This window comes from Seriola aureovittata, chromosome 12 (genome assembly GCF_021018895.1).
Source record: "Seriola aureovittata isolate HTS-2021-v1 ecotype China chromosome 12, ASM2101889v1, whole genome shotgun sequence".
In the NCBI taxonomy this organism is placed as follows: Eukaryota; Metazoa; Chordata; class Actinopteri; order Carangiformes; family Carangidae; genus Seriola; species Seriola aureovittata.
In genome coordinates, this window is record NC_079375.1 from 26,576,236 (window position 1) to 26,593,474 (window position 17,239).

Sequence of the window (17,239 nt, forward strand, 5' to 3'; positions counted from 1 at the left end):
TGGCGTCCGGACCGGGTCGTACCATTCCCGCCATCATCATGTCCTGGTCAGCCTCCGCCTTCTTCCTGGCCAGCTCCTGCTCGGCAGTGCTCAGCTGGTCCATCATGTCGTTGACCTCGTTGTCCAGCTTGTTGGTGTCCTGGAACGCCTTCTCCGCGTCCTCCTTGGTCTTGGCTGAGCCCTGAGCACACGGGATGTTATCAGTGCTGGAAATGAAACCAGTAACCTAGGCAACAGTTTCCAGGTAACTGCAGAGAGCGAGCCACTGTTGGTTTACCTTCTGCACATTGCTGGCGATCCTCTCCGCCTCCTCCGCCTTGTTCTTGGCCTCACGGGCGTCTGCGGCTGCGTTTCCGAGCGCCGCCTCCGCCTGCCTGGTCTTCTCGTTGGCGGCCATGATGGTGGCGTTGATGGCGGGGATCTTCTTCATGGCCTCTTCAGCGGCAGTTTTGTTGTCGTTGACCCTCTTGTCAAAGTCTGCAGGAGAAGAAGAATGGGAGGAGTTTTCACTTCAGCACTTAAAAAATCCCTTAATTTGTTGAGACGATCCATTAAAAATCTATTTCTTTATGCAATAATTACAATAATTAGCTGCAAATATGTAAGTATGAAATGAAAGGTTAAGGTGGTTTTAAGTTACAAATTATTTTGAATTAATTAAAGATACCTGAAATGGTATTTTGTTTTTGTCTCTTAAAAACCCTTTAACTAAAACACAGTTATATTGTAAATCAACTTTAATATGCATCAGTCAGGTGGACAGGTGGACAGGTGGACAGGTAGACAGGTAGAGAGGTGGACAGGTGGACAGGTGGACAGGTAGAGAGGTCGACAGGTGGACAGGTAGAGAGGTGGACAGGTGGACAGGTGGACAGGTAGAGAGGTCGACAGGTGGACAGGTCGACAGGTGGACAGGTAGAGAGGTGGACAGGTGGACAGGTAGAAAGGTCGACAGGTGGACAGGTAGAAAGGTGGACAGGTGGACAGGTCGACAGGTGGACAGGTAGAGAGGTGGACAGGTAGAGAGGTGGACAGGTGGACAGGTAGAGAGGTCGACAGGTGGACAGGTAGAGAGGTGGACAGGTGGACAGGTAGAGAGGTCGACAGGTGGACAGGTAGAGAGGTGGACAGGTGGACAGGTAGAGAGGTGGACAGGTGGACAGGTAGAAAGGTCGACAGGTGGACAGGTAGAGAGGTGGACAGGTGGACAGTCATGTACCTCTGAGGTCGTTCAGGATGCCCTCGGCCTCCTTGAAGGTCGACTGACCCTTCTTCGCCGCTTCCTCTGCCAGAGCTTTGGCGGCATCTGCGCGAGCTAACAGCTGATCAGCAGTCTGTCCAAAAGAAACAGGAAGCAGACGTTAGCATCATCAGACAGCTAATTTAGCTTAGCATAATGACTGGACACAAGGGTAAACAGCTAGCTTAGCTTAACATTATGACTGGAAACAAAGGACAAAGAACAAACAAAGAAACAGCTAGCCTGGCTCTTTCCAAATATAACCTAAACGAACCATGTGTAACCTGTGTAACCATAACAACCAAGCCATCTTCTCCGTGTTCAGACAGGTGAGCGGCTCCTTAACATACCTGCTGCTCACTTTTGCCTTTCTCCAGCAGTTTGCGGACTTCCAGCTCTTTGGGCTTCAGGTCGTCTCTGAGGTCATTGTACTCCTTCTCCGTCTTGTCGATCAGCTTGTCCAGGTCCGACGCCTCCTTCTTGATCTTTGTGGCTTCGTCCTGAAAACAGAAACAGTCGTCAACACTCGACGCCGAGACGTTTACCGTCGGCAGAGACGTCCGGTCTGAATGTGTTCTGTCACCTCCAGAGCCTTGGTGTCGAACGGCGGGAGGCTGGTCAGGTTGGCGAAGATCTTCACAGCTTTGTTCCCGGCGTCTTCGGCCTCGGCCTGGACCTTGTTGGCCTGTTTCTCCAGGTTCTTCGCCAGCTCCTTGGCTTCGTTGTACCTGAGCAGGACAGAGCAGGACTCCGTCACATCACTCTCAAGTGAACATCTTTGGGCTCCGGCAAATTATTACGGGCATTTTTTGTCATTTCACTGACAAAATAATGAAGCGATCATTTAGCTAACTTAGCATAAAGAGCGGAAAAGCTAACTGAGCTTAGCATAAAGACTGGGAACAAGGGGAAGCAGCTAACTTAGCTTAGCAAAATACAAAAACAACAAAATAATGAATCTATCATTTGAGAAAATAACTGTCGTGTTAATTGATTATATGTGAATCAATGTGTGTAACTAAGGAACAGAGGAGGAGGCGGAGCTGTGACGCACTTCCTGTTGAGCTCGTCGATTTCCTGGCTCGTCCTGCTCTCTCCGTCCAGAGTCTTCAACAGCAGGTTGTACGCTTTGGTCGACGTGTCGTTGGCGTCCTTGGCGATCTTCTCAATCTGATCGGCGTCCATCTTGTGCCTGCACAAAACAAACGACAGCGGTGTGTTAGAGGGAGGTTCCATTAGCAGAAGTTTAAACGTGTTTCTCCACAGAACTTTCTCTTTATTGAACAACAGGAGTCAACAGTTAAATGTGTGAACACGAGCAGCCTCAGCAGGATTACAGATCTGAGGAGTGTGTGTGTGTGTGTGTGTGTGTGTGTGTGTGTGTGTGTGTGTGTGTGTGTGTGTGTTGTGGTCTTACTTCTCAGCCAGTCTTCGAGCCTCCTCAGCCAGCAGCGTCATGTTGTTGGGCTCTCCGGTGCCGCCGGGGGGTTTGATGTCCTGCATACGACATCAACAACAAGTCAAACTCTGTTAATGAGTCTAACAGTTGCCGTGACGACGGCGACCTCACTCACCACTTTGCTGACGGCGTCCTTGGCCTTGTCCAGCTCCAGTCGGGCTTGGTTGATCAGGTTCTCGGCGTCACGGACTCGGGTGCGGGCGCGGTCGGCCTGACTGCCGGTGTCGTCCACCGTGTTGCGGATGCTCTGCAGTCGGTTCCACTGAGTGGTCAGAGTGTTGTTGATGGTGTTCAGGCGATCCAGCAGGCCTTTGTCTACGTCTGCGGGGGTCAAAGGTCAAATCATAAACACTCCAGCAGAGACTGAAGCTTTAGAAAACAAACACGCCCAGAACATGAAGTTTACACAAAATGACTAAAAATCCAAATCGTGAGTCATAACTCAAATCTGAACATACAATAATGAAACGCATATTTTTAGATTCAGCGTGACTTCCACTTCCTGTCAATGTCATTATCTCTGATGTCCCTCCAGAATAAAGCTCCAGAAATCTGCTTTAAAACCAAAGAAAAAAGAAGCTGCAGATCTTCAGATCCTCATGTTTTTAAGTTTCCTTCAGTGACACAGTGACAGTTGTCTGAACATCAGCAGGTACTCTGCAAACAAGAGCTGCAAATAACCAATTCAGCATGTTTCTACAATCACTAAAGTATTATGGGAACTGTAGTTCCAAAACTTTCAGCAGGGTGTGGGCCCACAGAAACCCTCCTCTCTGTCCTGAGCTGTAACTTGAGGTTTTGGACACTGGACAAAGGGGTAACAAGTTGGTCACCGAGGCAACAGAAGTTGCTTCAAGGTGGCTGTGGATCAGGTGACCCAGCCGGCCGGGTCACCTGGGTGAGGGTGTCTGGTGTTGAAAGACCTGAAACTCCTCACTGATGTTGTGCATTTAAATGACATCATAGCGGAGCAGGAGGATCGGTAAGAGTGAAGCTGTCGAGGTCGTGTTACCTTTGCTGGTCTGAGCCTCCTCCAGCAGCTCCATGATGGCTCGCTCCGCCTCCTTCAGTCGGTCCTCGAAGGCCTTATCGCTGACGGTCTCCTGACCTGAGCCCAGGTTATCGATCAAGGTCTGCAGGTCGTGAAGCTTCTGCCTCTGCTGGTTCACCTGGAGACACACAAACATTAACTCACGCTCTGTGATGACCCACGTATTCAGCTTTCAGGCTCGTTCTCGATGCGTTCAGTGGCGTGTAGGCGCTCAGCCGTCCTCACCTTGTCTCTGACCAGACTGTAGCAGGAGGGACACTGCTGGCAGCCCGGCACCGAGCGGTTGTAGAAGTAATTCTCCTCACACATGTCACATCGAGCTCCGACGAAGCCGGGCCGACACTCGCAGCGGCCGTCCTCCTTACACTGACCCGACTGAGAGCCCTCGGGGTCGCAGTCGCAGGCTGCAGGTCACACACAAGACATCGCTCTGATTTACAGGCATTACAACTTCCTGAATCTACAGCGCACTGGCTGTTTCCATGGTAACCCCTGTGGTCACCCAATAAACTAGCACAGTGTCGTAAATCAGTGATGTCATCGTTCTTACGTTTGCAGCCGGACGAGCTGAAGCCGAAGAAGCTGACCTCGCAGCGTTCGCAGTGCAGGCCGGTGATGCCGGGCTGACACTCGCACTGTCCTGAAGTGATGTCACACTGACCGTTGGTAGAGCCAATGGGATTACAGTTGCACCTGTTGGGAACACCAAAAGAGACGGCTTGAGTGAAATTTAAAACTTAACCCTGCGTGCAGACAAATCTGGACCGAGGGCGAATACTGACCACAGGAGCCTGTAGAGGCTGGACGCGTTAAAGTAGGTTCATTAAATCAGGAATGATAAACATTATAATCTAAAGAACGTGTCTCAATAAAGTTTAGTTCAGTTTTGACAGAACTTTTCCTGTCGACCAGGATAACGGAAGTTTAGATGAGGCGTTCCTCTAGGTTCTGTTCTTGTTCCCCTTCATTTCCCAGTTTAGCTGCTGCACCTATTCTTCACAATCACAGTGCGTCTTTTCATTTCTATGCAGATGACACTTTGTTAAGAAAAATGTGTTGTAAATAAAGTTATTATTGTTTCTGCTCAGGTTTGTTATTATTTTTCTGTCAGATTTGCTCAAATGGCTGAAAGGTTAAAGCAGAGGTGATCTGACCGCTCGCAGCCGTTGCCGCTCTGCAGGTTGAAGAAGCCGGGCTGGCAGGCGCTGCAGTCACGCTCAGCGACGTTGGGGAGACACTGACACTGACCCGTGACCTGGGAGCAGCTGGTCTGACGGTCCACGGTACCGAGAGGAGAACAGGAGCAGGCTGAGGAGGACAGAGAGGTGGACCAGTCAGAACCTCAGTCAGAACCTCAGGGACATGTCACAGACCAAGGATCTGGAATTCAGCACTTCCTCTTACGTTTGCACTTGTCCGCGGGGTTGGTAGCCAGGGCGTTGCCATAGAAACCCTCCTTGCAGCGGTCGCAGAAGAAGCCGTCGGTGTTGTAGATGCACTTCAGACACTCTCCGGTCTCGCGGTTGCAGTTGCCGACGGCGTTGGGGTCGATGTTGTCACTGCACTTGCAGGCTCGGCAGGCTCGGACCGGACCGTTCTGACCCAGAGGGTCCCCGAAGAAACCGTCGTCACAGAGCTCACAGCGCTTACCTGCACACAGGTGACGTCAGTAACACTGTACAGATATGGTTCATCTATAAGTTCATCTAGACTGGATCAGGTCATTTGTGGCGGCAGTCTGACCTGCACAGGTGTGGTTGTGTACAGGTGTGGTTGTGTACCTGTGGTTCCTGTGGGACAGTTGGTGCAGACCACCTCTCTGGTTTTGGGGACCACAGCGCAGGTGGCTCCGGCTGGACAGGGACAGGGCTTACAGTCACCTGACGTCCCCTGGGTGGCGTCGCCGTAGAAACCGTCTTTACAGCGCTCGCAGCTCAGGCCGGCCGTGTTGTGCTGACAGTCACAAGCTCCTGACGAACAAACAGTCAGTCAGCATCAGGCAGAAAAGAGTTTTCATGAGCCGAGACTGGTTCAGTCTGGTTTGTTTAGTTTTCAGTCAGTAACCAGTTAAACCAGTTAAACCAGTTAAACCAGTTAAACCAGTGTTACCTGTGTCGGGGTTGCAGGCTTCGCTGTGTCCGTTACAGTTGCAGGCCTCACAGGGGCTGAAGGCTCCGAGCTCCGGGCGAGCGCGGCGGTATCCCACAGTGCACTGCTCACAGTGTTGACCCTGGTAACCCTGAGGACAGGTGCACTGCTCTACCCAGCGGGCCGGGGCACCTGGACCCTGCCTCGCTGTCACCAAGGAGACATCGTCAAGGTAACCGGCACCTAGGGAGACAGATTCATTAACAACTGACACTGACCAGAACAACTTGAAGGCGCTGTGTTGTGTTGTTACGTTGTTGCTGCGTTGTTGTTATTGTTGTGTTGTTGTTGTGTTGTTGCTGTGTTGTTGCTGTGTTGTTGTTGTGTTGTTGTTGTTGATGTTGTGTTGTTGCTGTGTTGTTGTTATTGTTGTGTTGTTGTTGTGTTGTTGTTGATGTGTTGTTGCTGTGTTGTTGTTGATGTTGTGTTGTTGTTGTCGTTGTTGCTGTGTTATTGCTGTGTTGTTGTTGTGTTGTTGTTGTGTTGTTGTTGTTGCTGTGTTGTTGCTGTGTTGTTGCTGCGTTGTTGTTATTGTTGTGTTGTTGTTGTTGTTGCTGTGTTGTTGCTGTGTTGTTGTTGTGTTGTTGTTGTGTTGTTGTTGCTGTGTTGTTGCTGTGTTGTTGCTGCGTTGTTGTTATTGTTGTGTTATTGTTGTGTTATTGTTGTTGTTGTTGTTGTTGCTGTGTTGTTGTTGTGTTGTTGTTGTGTTGTTGTTGATGTTGTGTTGTTGTTGTTGTTGTGTTGTTGCATTGTTGTTGTTGTGTTGTTGCGTACTCCTCTCGCTGTAGGTGCCTCGGATCTTGATGGCCGTCAGGTTGTGCAGAAGTTTCTGGAAGTCAGAGTGACTGATGGTCGGCCTCCAGGGATAATCAGTGCTGTCATGGAGCCTGAACCAGAACCAGAGTCAGAACCAGAACCAGAGTGAGACATTATCAACAACAGAGAACAAACAGACAGATTGTAAAGTCTTAATTAAGCCAGATTAACATTAGGACCAAAACCGGTCTGACTGGATCCAGACCTACAGACCATCATCAGAATCTAAACAGATGATCCTGAACTGGAACCAGATCAGACCGGACTGGTCTCCAGTTAAACAGGAGCCGGTCAGACTCACCTGAACACGTATGTCTGCATGTTCTCGTTGGGGTAGGCGTTGCCCTGGGCGATAAGGGGGACAGCCACCCTCAGATTAGCTCCCTCCAGAACCAGATCCTCCGCAGACAGACGGGTGTCCCGTCGGTCCACCCGGAAACTCAGACTCAGGTTCTGACCGTAACTCAGCATCTGGTTCCCCAGAAACTTCTCTGTGACACAGAACCACAGGAGTCAGAGACCAGAGACCAGCTCAGAGAGAGTGTGTGTGTGTGTGTGTGTGTGTGTGTGTGTGTGTGTGTGTGTGTGTGTGTGTGTGTGTGTGTGTGTGTGTGTGTGTGTGTGTGTGTGTACCTGGGGCTATGAAGTACATGGGGAAGTAGTCTTCTGAGATGAGGGAGACCTCCTGTCCGCTGGGGGACCACTGGACGGAGACACTGGATCCATCACGCTGCTGACCGGTCCACTGCTCGTCATCTGACACACACACACACACACACACACACACACACACACACACACACACACACACACACACACACACACATTAAGTCTCTGACAGTCAGTACTCTGGGTTTACTCCCCCCTGCGCGCTGGCCGCAGGCGTGGTTACCTCTGTAGAAGGAGGAGCTGATGGTGTGGGCGCTGAAGCCCTCGGCGCTGTCGCACACAGACGAGTGCTGGAAGCAGAAGCAGGGCGTGCAGCCCTGAGGGTTGTTGGGGTCCAGGTTGAAGTAACCCAGTTTACACCTGAGGGACAGAGACAGGAAGACAAGACGTAAGAGGAGACACAGACCAGAACATCTTACAGGTGCTGCGCTGTGTTGTGTTGCCTGTGTGTGTGTGTGTGTGTGTGTGGTGTGTGTGTGTGTGTGTGTGTGTGTGTGTGTCACCTGTCGCAGCTGAAGCCCTCCACGTTGTCTTTGCAGCGACACTGTCCCGTGTTGACGTCACACTCCTGAGTGCTGCCAGAGGGCGAGCAAGAGCAAGGCCTGACAGGGAGAGAGAGAGAGAGGGTGTGTGTGTTATTTATACACACAACTTTAATTAACTGTACACACACACACAGCAGGTGATGAGGCCGCTGCAGAGAGAGAGAAGGTCAGACAGTGACTCAGCCAGCAGAGGGCGATCAAACCCTGATCTCAGACCAGAACCAGGTCTGAGCGACACCAGCGAAGAAACAGTGACCTGGGAGAGAGGTGAGGGATTCACTCATCAGCTGTTAGTGTCATTCATTAATCACTGCCCATCAACACCTGGATACCTGAGTTTCAGTTAGTGAGAGACCACAAGGGGGGTGTGTGTGTGTGTATGTGTGTGTGTGTGTGTGTGTGTGTGTGTGTGTGTGTCTCCAACATCTATTAAAACACATCAGTGAGTCTCTGTTGTTCTTGGTCACATGATCCTTCATCACTAAGCATGTGGGCTCTGTACTTTATTGTGAAGCCGCAGACTGACGACAGAGATCACTTCCTGTGAGGCAGACGTTACTGAGCATGCTCAGAAACACTGAGCTGTTTACACTGCGCGCCTCTCCACAGTGATGTATTGATTTAGTCTGGGACAGAGTCCGATCGACACGATGGATTCAGATGAGACTGAGGGCGACAGGAGACACTGCTGTTACCACGGCGACAGGAGGCCGGTACTGGCGCTGGGCCTCAGCTCACCTGAGGCCCTGAGTGAAGATGGATCATGTGGTCTGGACTCGACCAGGTGCAGTTGTTTACAACGTGAACCATGTTTCTGAGCATGCTCAGTGACCTCTGCCTCACAGGAAGTGATCTCTGTCGTCAGGCCGCAGCTTCACAATAAAGTACAGAAGAGGTGTTTACTTTAATGGTGTTTTTATTTGAAGGAAACCTTAACCTTAACTGGTGCCTTTAAAGCTGGAGTGTTATACAGACAGGTGGATTATGGGACATTTGGTGTGAACATGAAGACATCAGGGTGTGTGGGGGGTCGAGGTGTGTGGCCCCCCCTCAGCAGCTGGTCTGTACCTGCAGCCGGCCTCGGTCAGACTGTGGTATCCCGGCTGACAGCGGTCGCACTTCTCTCCGGTCACTCCGGGTTTACACGCACACATTCCTCTGTTGTCACACTGAGGAGACTCCGAGCCTGAAACACACACACACAACACACACACACACATACACACACACACACACACACACACACACACACACACACACACACACACACACACACACACACACACACACACACACTCCCATTAGCAGACCATTAGAGCGCTGGTCTCAGGCTGCAGCAGCTGGTTCACATTAACCAGCTGCTGAGCACCAGAACCACAAGTCCATACCTGCGGTTTCACATGTTCCTACTGCAGCTCGTGTTCACGTCGACATCGTGTTTTCACAATCACAACACCACATTTTTGAATTGTGGCCAACGTTTCCATGGCAACACCAGCACACGACGGGGCACAGAGAATCTTTTTTCATTTTGCACATGAAATATATTTTAGTAGAAAAACAATAACAACAAAAAAAACTTCATTTGATGTTATCTGGCTGCTTTCATGTCCCATCATGCACTCTGTTTCACTCTGATGGAAATCAGTGTGCAGAGATTTGAAACTCAGGTATGAAACAGCGACTCTGAACTGTTGTGTTCAAGTGTTTGTGGCTCAGCTGGTTATTTTTTTATCTAGTGAGAAAAAGAAAAGAAAGTGAAGATTTCTCGTTTTGATTCTCTGTCACGTAGAAAACTAGAATCGCCTCCTCGTGGTCGTATCACTCCGCCACTGGGACTAGTTTCAGGTCTCATCTCTGTTTATCCAGAGTCACAGAAAATATGAACCATTTGTGTGAAATTTGGTCATAGTTGCTGTGAAGTCTAGATTTGTGAGGTCACCTTTGACCTTTGACCACTAACATCTAATAGTTGTTAAGATGTCAACGTATCCCAAGATTCATTGCGCTCCAGTAATGAAAGCACTGACAGAGAGCCTGCTGACCACACTGTTAAATGTCAGTGTTGTGTTTCGGTTCAACTGTTAAAACCAAGAGACTGAAAACAAAAGGTTCTTCTGGAAAAACGTTAAGTGTTGTCAAGGTTGCTAGGTGACAAGAGCCACGCTATCTGATGCAACTGTAAGGGCGGGAAAAAGCTGCTGGCGCGGTCTACGGCGGTTACGAATGTTCACGAGGTCAAAACCATGTTTATTTTAGGTCACCGTTACCTTGACCTTTGACCTTTAGTTACAAAAATCTAATCAGTTCATCCTTGAGTCCAGGTGAATGTTTGTACCAAATCTGAAGAAGTTCCTTCAAGGTCAGACAACCTGAGCCCTGACACCAAACCAGGTCAGGCCGAGCCGGGACTCACCCACAGAGTTGCAGCTGCAGGGCAGGCAGCGGCCGCCGCTCTGCTCCCTGTAGTAGTTGTCCAGGCAACGCTCACAGTTGGGGCCGTCTGTGTTGTCGGCGCAGTTCCTGCAGTGACCTCCGTGACCTGTGGCCCGGTACAGCTCCGTGTCGAAGTAACACTCAGAACTCTTCCCGTTACAGTCGCAGGCTGAGAGGACGACACACACACACACACACACACACACACACACACACACACACACACACACACACACACACACACACACACACACACACACAGGTTCATGTTAACAGGGTCTGAAGGTGGAGGAAGGAGGAAGTAAATAAGGAAGTAATCTATCAAACTGCTTAGAGTGAACTCTTATTATAAGAGCTAATCACTCAGTGTTGTGTTGTGTGATGTGTGGAACAGCTGTATCCGAGGTGAAGCTGTGACTGACGCAGTGCGCAGGCTGTCAGCTCATGTTGCTGTTGAGTGTGAACAGGGAGTAAAACAGAGGGTTAAAGGAGGTGAAGACTCAGCTGGAACATGTGGACACAGTCAGTCAGAGTCATGTTTCTGCTGCTGCTGCTGCTGGATTAAATCACTGTGGGAGAATAAAAACAGTCAGATTCCCTGAGCAGTTAGTCATGCATCTGCTTCTGATGAACCTTTGGCTGACAGGAACTACAGCTCCCACAATCCCCCAGGGACCGTCATGACTAATGATGTCCTGGGATCAGTTCCTGCAGTACATCATGTGATGTGTTCTCTGCTGGGAGCAACAGCAATAACCAGAGAGGCAGTACTTCATATGTCAGCAGCAGCAGCAGCAGTAACTGTAGTAAAGCAGTAATAACTGCAGTAAAGTAGTGACAGATGTAGTTAAGCTGTAGCTGCCATAAAGAAATAGTACCTGCAGTGAAATGGTTTAAGCTGCAGTAAAGCAGTAACAGGTGCAGTAAAACAGTAGCAGGTGTAGTAAAGTAGTTGTAGCTGCAGTAAAACAGTTACATGTGTAGTAAAGCAGTAAAAGGTGTAGTAAAACAGTAACAGGCGTAGTAAAGCAGTTCTAGCTGCAGTAAAGCAGTTACATGTGTAGTGAAGCAATAACCAGTGTAGTAAAGTGGTAACAGGTGTAGAAAAGCAGTAAAAGTAAAGCGGTAACAAGTGTAGTAAAGCAGTAACCGGTGTAGTAAAGTGGTAACAGGTGTAGAAAAGCAGTAAAGTAACGCAGTAACAAGTGTGGTAAAGCAGTAACAGGTGTAGTAAATCAGTAACAGGTGTAGTAAATCAGAAACAGTAAAGCAGTAACAGGTGTAGTAAAGCAGTAACAGATGTAGTAAATCGGTACCAGTAAAGCAGTAACAGGTGTAGTAAAGCAGTAACAGTAAAGCAGCAGTAACTGTAGTAAAGCAGTAACAGGTGTAGTAAAGCAGTAATAACTGCAGTAAAGCAGTAACAGTAAAGCAGAAACAGGTGTAGTAAAGCAGTCAGAGATGCAGTTTGGCAGCAGCAGACTCACGCAGACACTCGTTGGAGTTGTCGGCGGTCGCTCTCCTCCACGGCCGGTCGTTGAAGAACGGTTTGCAGATGTTGCAGTCGTCGCCCTCTGTGTTGTGTTTGCAGTTACACACCAGCCGTCCTCTGCCGTTCTTCAGGCACTCACTGGCGTGGCCGTTACACTTACACCTGACGGGAAGGAAACACACCTGTTACACACAAAGACTTCCACAATGTCCACATTTCCCTGATCAGACCGGACATGTAGAAACAGTGAGTGAGCGCTCGCTGCCTCACAGCTTTAACACGACACCAGGGGTCGGCCTGCTGTTGATACTGGGTTTGGTTCCAGTGAGGTTTTTCCGCTCGGTGGCGCTGAGGGATGGTTTTGTTAAACCTCCTCGGGGGGGGGGGGGCCTCACAACAGGACGGGACTTGCTCAGCAGTCACCTTTGGTTATTGTCTCAGGTGTTTCTTGGCAGAGAGCCGTGGAAAAACTGACGGCGGAGAGGAAGACTGGGTTTGTAGAGGCTGGCTGCTCATCTGCAAAACACCAAGTCCTGCAAAAAGCTGCAGCACGCTGGACTCTGACTCACACATTTAACATGTGCATCACTTTCTCAGCACTAGATTTAACCTCGGTCAACCACTGGAGCGCTTCTCTTGAACCAACTGCTTCACCAGGAAACTTGTTGGAGTTCAGAGAGTTCAGACCTGCATCAGAAACCTCAGAGTTCACGTCACGCTCAGCGTCTCGTTGGTACCGATCAGTCAGCCTGAGACTTTCACGTCCGTCACAGGGTTGTACATGTTGGAAAAACTCAAAGGAATCTGAAGACTGGCGCCTCGGGCGGCGGGAACACTGAGCTCTCAGGTGAGCACTCTCAGGTGAGACAGAGGAGAGGCCTCTCTGGATAAATAAAGGTTAAACCCTGCAGCTCTGACAGGCTCCGGCTCAGGACTCTCCCCTTTTCTTCGCCCGTCATGGCGGTCAGTCTGCCCCATTCCGGTCTCCCTGTAATCCCGCCCTGCCGGACAGGAATGTCAGGAATGCAGGCTGTGTAATGGAAATCTGCTCCACATTTCAAACAGATTATGGCTGCGGAGGCCGTGCAGCGGCGGCCTGTTTAACACTCCTGTAACGCCTGTCCAAACCTTTCCTGGGGGTTTTTCAGACGTGCAGGAAAAGGAGTTCTCATGTGGATTCCTGTGCAGACCACAGGGACTAGACCAGAACAGTGACACCAAGACCAGGACCCACAAAACCACAAGACCACACTCAGTCACTGCGAGGTTTCCTCCGTGTGAGCAGGTCTCCCGCGTTCACAGCCACATGTTAACCAGCGTCAGACACACGGTCAGACATGAAACAGTGTGAAACAATAATCAGCGACAGTCAGCCCGCCTCCGTCTTTACCTTCCTCCCACGGCGAAGTCAGAGATGGCGTAGTAGTACGACTTGAGGACCTTGGGGTCGTTGAACACCTCGTCTCCGAACGTGTTGAGCCTGTTCAGGGTCACTCTGATGTCGGTGGCCGTCACCCAGTCCTGCAGGAGACACAACGTTAGAGACGCCAGTCAAACACAGAGGGCGTCCTGCGGACAGTCCAGCAGAGACGCGTCTCATAAAGACACTCTTGTTCAGAGACGCCCACGCACTCAGACTCACACCAGAAATATTTGAATCCTTTTGTCATATTTACTCCACAAATGATCTGAGTGACATGAGACTGATGTCACCGTCCTACGTCTGAGACCACACACACACACACACACACACACACACACACACACACACACACACACACACACACACACTCACACCACACACACACACACACACACTCACACACACACACACTCACACTCACACACACACACACACACACACACACACACACACACACACACACACACACACACACACACACACACACACACACAGGGAACGTGTGTCCAAGCGTTTGACTGCTGCTTCATTATTTAAGGTGAATATTTGAACCCTGTCCGAGCAGAAGAGTCAGTGATTCTTTTGAATCTCTTCTTAAAACTCATTTTTATAGACTTGCTTTTATGGTATGTCGTCTCCATGACGCCCTCTTATTGCTTTAATGTGTGTGTTTCTATACGGCTAACTGTCCTTATTCACACTGAAGTATATTATCGTCCTCTGTCGCTCCTCCTGTCTGTCCAGAGCACAAACTCTGTGTTTAAAGGTTCTGTATGAATAAAGTTATTATATTATTATTATTGTTGTTATTAAATACTGTCGCTTCTGTTGCTGTGTGGTCCTTGATGTTTTAATGCAGTGGTTCCCAGATCATTTGCAAAACGGTACAATTTTGGTGAAAATAAATAAAAAATGTTTTGAACAGAAGGATCTTTCGAAATGTTGGAAACTTCTTTCAGTGTCTCTTTGTGGCATCGAGGCTTTAATCCTGAGTCTGTGGGAAACAGCGAGACACTGAAACACTGACGCAACCCCGACAGCAGACGCTGAGACTGTGACATGTATTTATTTTCCTGGCGCTGAGACGTGAGATCCAGATGGACAGAATTAGTGAAGGACACCTGTTCAGTCAGAGAGGATAAAGAAAGTTACTCAACATCTGGCCTGTGTGAAAAGGCTCATGGGAAACGAGGGAGTGAAGGCCAGCGATAGCTTTGTCCGGTATCAGCAGGAGGCTTATCAGGCCGGAGGTTTCCCCTGAGCTCAGAGCAGCTGCCTGAGACGCAGCAGCAGCTTCCCAAACCTCTCTCCATGTTCCTGTTCAGGTTTCACCCCCCCCCCCCCCCCCCCCGCTCCCCCCCCCCCCCCCCCCGCTCTGTTTCCGGCAGGCTTCATGTTTTTAATAGAAGCACTGAAACCTTCAGCAGAAGGATTTAAAGTGTTTGACTTTCTGTGGTCGGACGCTCGTCCTCCCACTCAGGAAAACTTCTGCCTCCTGTGACTTCACACACTGATGTGAAATCCTGCTGCTGGGAAGGAGGGACAGATGATCAGCTCACACACTGAGACGCAAATAGATTCAGAACTAACCACATTATTCTGCTGTGTCTCGTTACAGCGTCTGTGTCACATTCACTCGCTCGCAGCCGAGAGTCCGTCACTGAGTTTATGTCGAGGGAACCTTGACTCAGACTTGGTGTTAGTCCTGGTCCCTGAACAACAACGCACGACTTCTCCTTAAAACCTTCACTTAAGTATTTCAGGTTTTCTCCTGATCTTAGTCTCTTACTTAAAGAATCCCTTAAAGTCAGTTCAACTGTTGCATGAAAGACCTTGAGACCAAAGTTCACCTGCTGAAGTTCCCGCCAAAACAACAGGAGGATGAGATAACGGTATCAGTCGCCATGGAAACAGAAGTTTACTGCTGTAAATATCTGAAGTGTTTTCCTGACTAAGGAACCTTGTAAGAGACTAAAGTGTCGGACTTCAGCTGAAAACTGAAGGTGTTTTGTGACACCTGACTCTCAGCTCTGACACAGTGAAGCTCCGCCCCCTGCTGTGCACACAGCATCAGTGTGCTGCCGGACTCTGATGGAGGTCCAGTTCTTGGCAGAGTCTGGCTCTGATGAAGCCCGTCATTGTTGAGGAGGTTTCTCAGCTGCTCACTGATCGACGACGGCGTCTCTCTCTCTCTCTCTCTCTCTCTCTCTCTCTCTCTCTCTCTCTCTCTCTCTCTGCCATTCATGCAGAACAAACTGCTGTGGCCCGTCCGGCAGCTGCAGCTCTTCAGGCCCGTCCGGTCCAGGAAGCCGCTGCAGGTTCTCAGCTGAGCGGACGCCGTTTAAACTCGCCTGAACATTTGTTTGCCATCAATCATGTTCAGCTCTGAGCAGAGTCAGAAACTCCTCAGAGACACAGACATCCAGCTGAGCTGCAGCAGACACAGTCAGACCTGGACCAGGACCTGGACCTGGACCAGGACCTGGACCTGGACCTGGACCAGGACCTGAGTCCTTGGACCTGGACCAGGACCAGGACCTGAGTCCTTGGTCCTGGGCTGAGGTAAAAAAAAAAAAAAAAGTTTTTGCTGAGGAAAGTTCCAACAGAGACGATTATTGTAGATTATTATAATTATCATTATATTCCCTCATGTGGTGTTTGATGATGGTGGTGGTCTCCCATAATTCACCTGGGCTGATATCAGGTGACTGAGGCTCATCATCATCATCCTCAGTGACCTGTGATGTCACAGCTCTCCTCCTGTCTGATGATTGGCTGCAGGGTGGAAACAGCTTCACATATACACAGACTGATGAATGATCAGGTGAGAGCAGCCGGGTCACCACAGTTCATCTGATGATGATGATGATGATGATGATATGAGTGTTTCAGCTGCAGGACCCCGCCATGTAAGGTCAAAGTTCAGAACACGAGGTCACTGTAGGTCAACAGGTTTGCAGTGTGTGAAAGCTGATTTAACGCTGCAGAAATAAATGTCTTATATGTTCATAGACTGAATTTCACATAAATGTACATGTAAAAAGAATTACATGTGAAACCTCCTCGAAACTGTAATAATTTCATATATTTCTATAAAATATATACATTTATGTGTGTATGTTTATATTGTTACATAAATATAAATCCATCAAAGCCTGTCAGTACATGTTGATATTATATAAAAGTCTGTGTTAAACATGTTTATAAAACATATAGGTAACACTTCACCTAGTTATTTTTAACACGTATATTGTTTTAATAAACCTGCATAAATATATGTCAACACATGACATAAATGTCTATGTATATACTTTCAGGTATTCAGAGGATGTATACATGTGATAATAATATAGGGACATATATAATATATATATTACATGTCTGTGTTGGAGATCTGAGACGGGTCGGTCTCCACTTAATAACCAATCATTCATTATTTTTGTGTCCATCCTTGTTTTTAAATTCCATGAGTCAGAGGAAACGTTTGGGACGAAGCGCGGCGAGAGTTATTTTAAGGCGGTCTGGACTCTCAGCTGCAGAATAAAACTGGCTGTTGTTAAGGTGGACTGTCTCAGCTGGTGGTTATTTCCCGCTCAGAGATGACGGACGGCAGGAATGTCAGCGAGCGACAAACAGCCGCCTGCAGACAGACAGAGAGAGAGAGACAGGCAGAGAGAGAGAGACAGAAACAGGCAGAGAGAGAGACAGACAGACAGGCAGACAGAGAGAGAGACAGAGACACAGACAGACAGACAGAGAGACAGGCAGACAGAGAGACAGGCAGACAGAGAGAGAGACAGAGACACAGACAGACAGACAGACAGGCAGACAGAGAGACAGGCAGACAGAGAGACAGGCAGACAGACAGGCAGGCAGACAGACAGACAGGCAGACAGAGAGACAGGCAGACAGAGTCCCTGCTTCAGTATAAATAGCTTCATGCTGACGAGTCAAATAAGG

General features: G+C 49.1%; 1 protein-coding gene across 1 annotated transcript in view; it reads right to left on the bottom strand.

Moving 5' to 3' along the window:
- Positions 1 to 17,239, bottom strand: part of lamc1 (laminin, gamma 1) — a 50,595-nt gene that overhangs the window by 4,671 nt on the left and 28,685 nt on the right. The window contains exons 3-26 of the mRNA XM_056391423.1: positions 13,247 to 13,377; positions 11,852 to 12,018; positions 10,345 to 10,533; positions 8,997 to 9,114; positions 7,887 to 7,985; positions 7,607 to 7,743; positions 7,348 to 7,470; positions 7,016 to 7,205; positions 6,673 to 6,785; positions 5,860 to 6,081; positions 5,532 to 5,720; positions 5,155 to 5,400; positions 4,905 to 5,058; positions 4,301 to 4,443; positions 3,976 to 4,154; positions 3,712 to 3,868; positions 2,815 to 3,020; positions 2,658 to 2,737; positions 2,295 to 2,432; positions 1,824 to 1,968; positions 1,591 to 1,740; positions 1,220 to 1,334; positions 278 to 477; positions 23 to 181 (exon numbers count right to left, since the gene is read on the bottom strand). Of these exons, the coding sequence (XP_056247398.1) occupies positions 23 to 181; positions 278 to 477; positions 1,220 to 1,334; positions 1,591 to 1,740; positions 1,824 to 1,968; positions 2,295 to 2,432; positions 2,658 to 2,737; positions 2,815 to 3,020; positions 3,712 to 3,868; positions 3,976 to 4,154; positions 4,301 to 4,443; positions 4,905 to 5,058; positions 5,155 to 5,400; positions 5,532 to 5,720; positions 5,860 to 6,081; positions 6,673 to 6,785; positions 7,016 to 7,205; positions 7,348 to 7,470; positions 7,607 to 7,743; positions 7,887 to 7,985; positions 8,997 to 9,114; positions 10,345 to 10,533; positions 11,852 to 12,018; positions 13,247 to 13,377 (3,750 nt within the window). The remainder of the gene's footprint in view (positions 1 to 22; positions 182 to 277; positions 478 to 1,219; positions 1,335 to 1,590; positions 1,741 to 1,823; positions 1,969 to 2,294; positions 2,433 to 2,657; positions 2,738 to 2,814; positions 3,021 to 3,711; positions 3,869 to 3,975; positions 4,155 to 4,300; positions 4,444 to 4,904; positions 5,059 to 5,154; positions 5,401 to 5,531; positions 5,721 to 5,859; positions 6,082 to 6,672; positions 6,786 to 7,015; positions 7,206 to 7,347; positions 7,471 to 7,606; positions 7,744 to 7,886; positions 7,986 to 8,996; positions 9,115 to 10,344; positions 10,534 to 11,851; positions 12,019 to 13,246; positions 13,378 to 17,239) is intronic.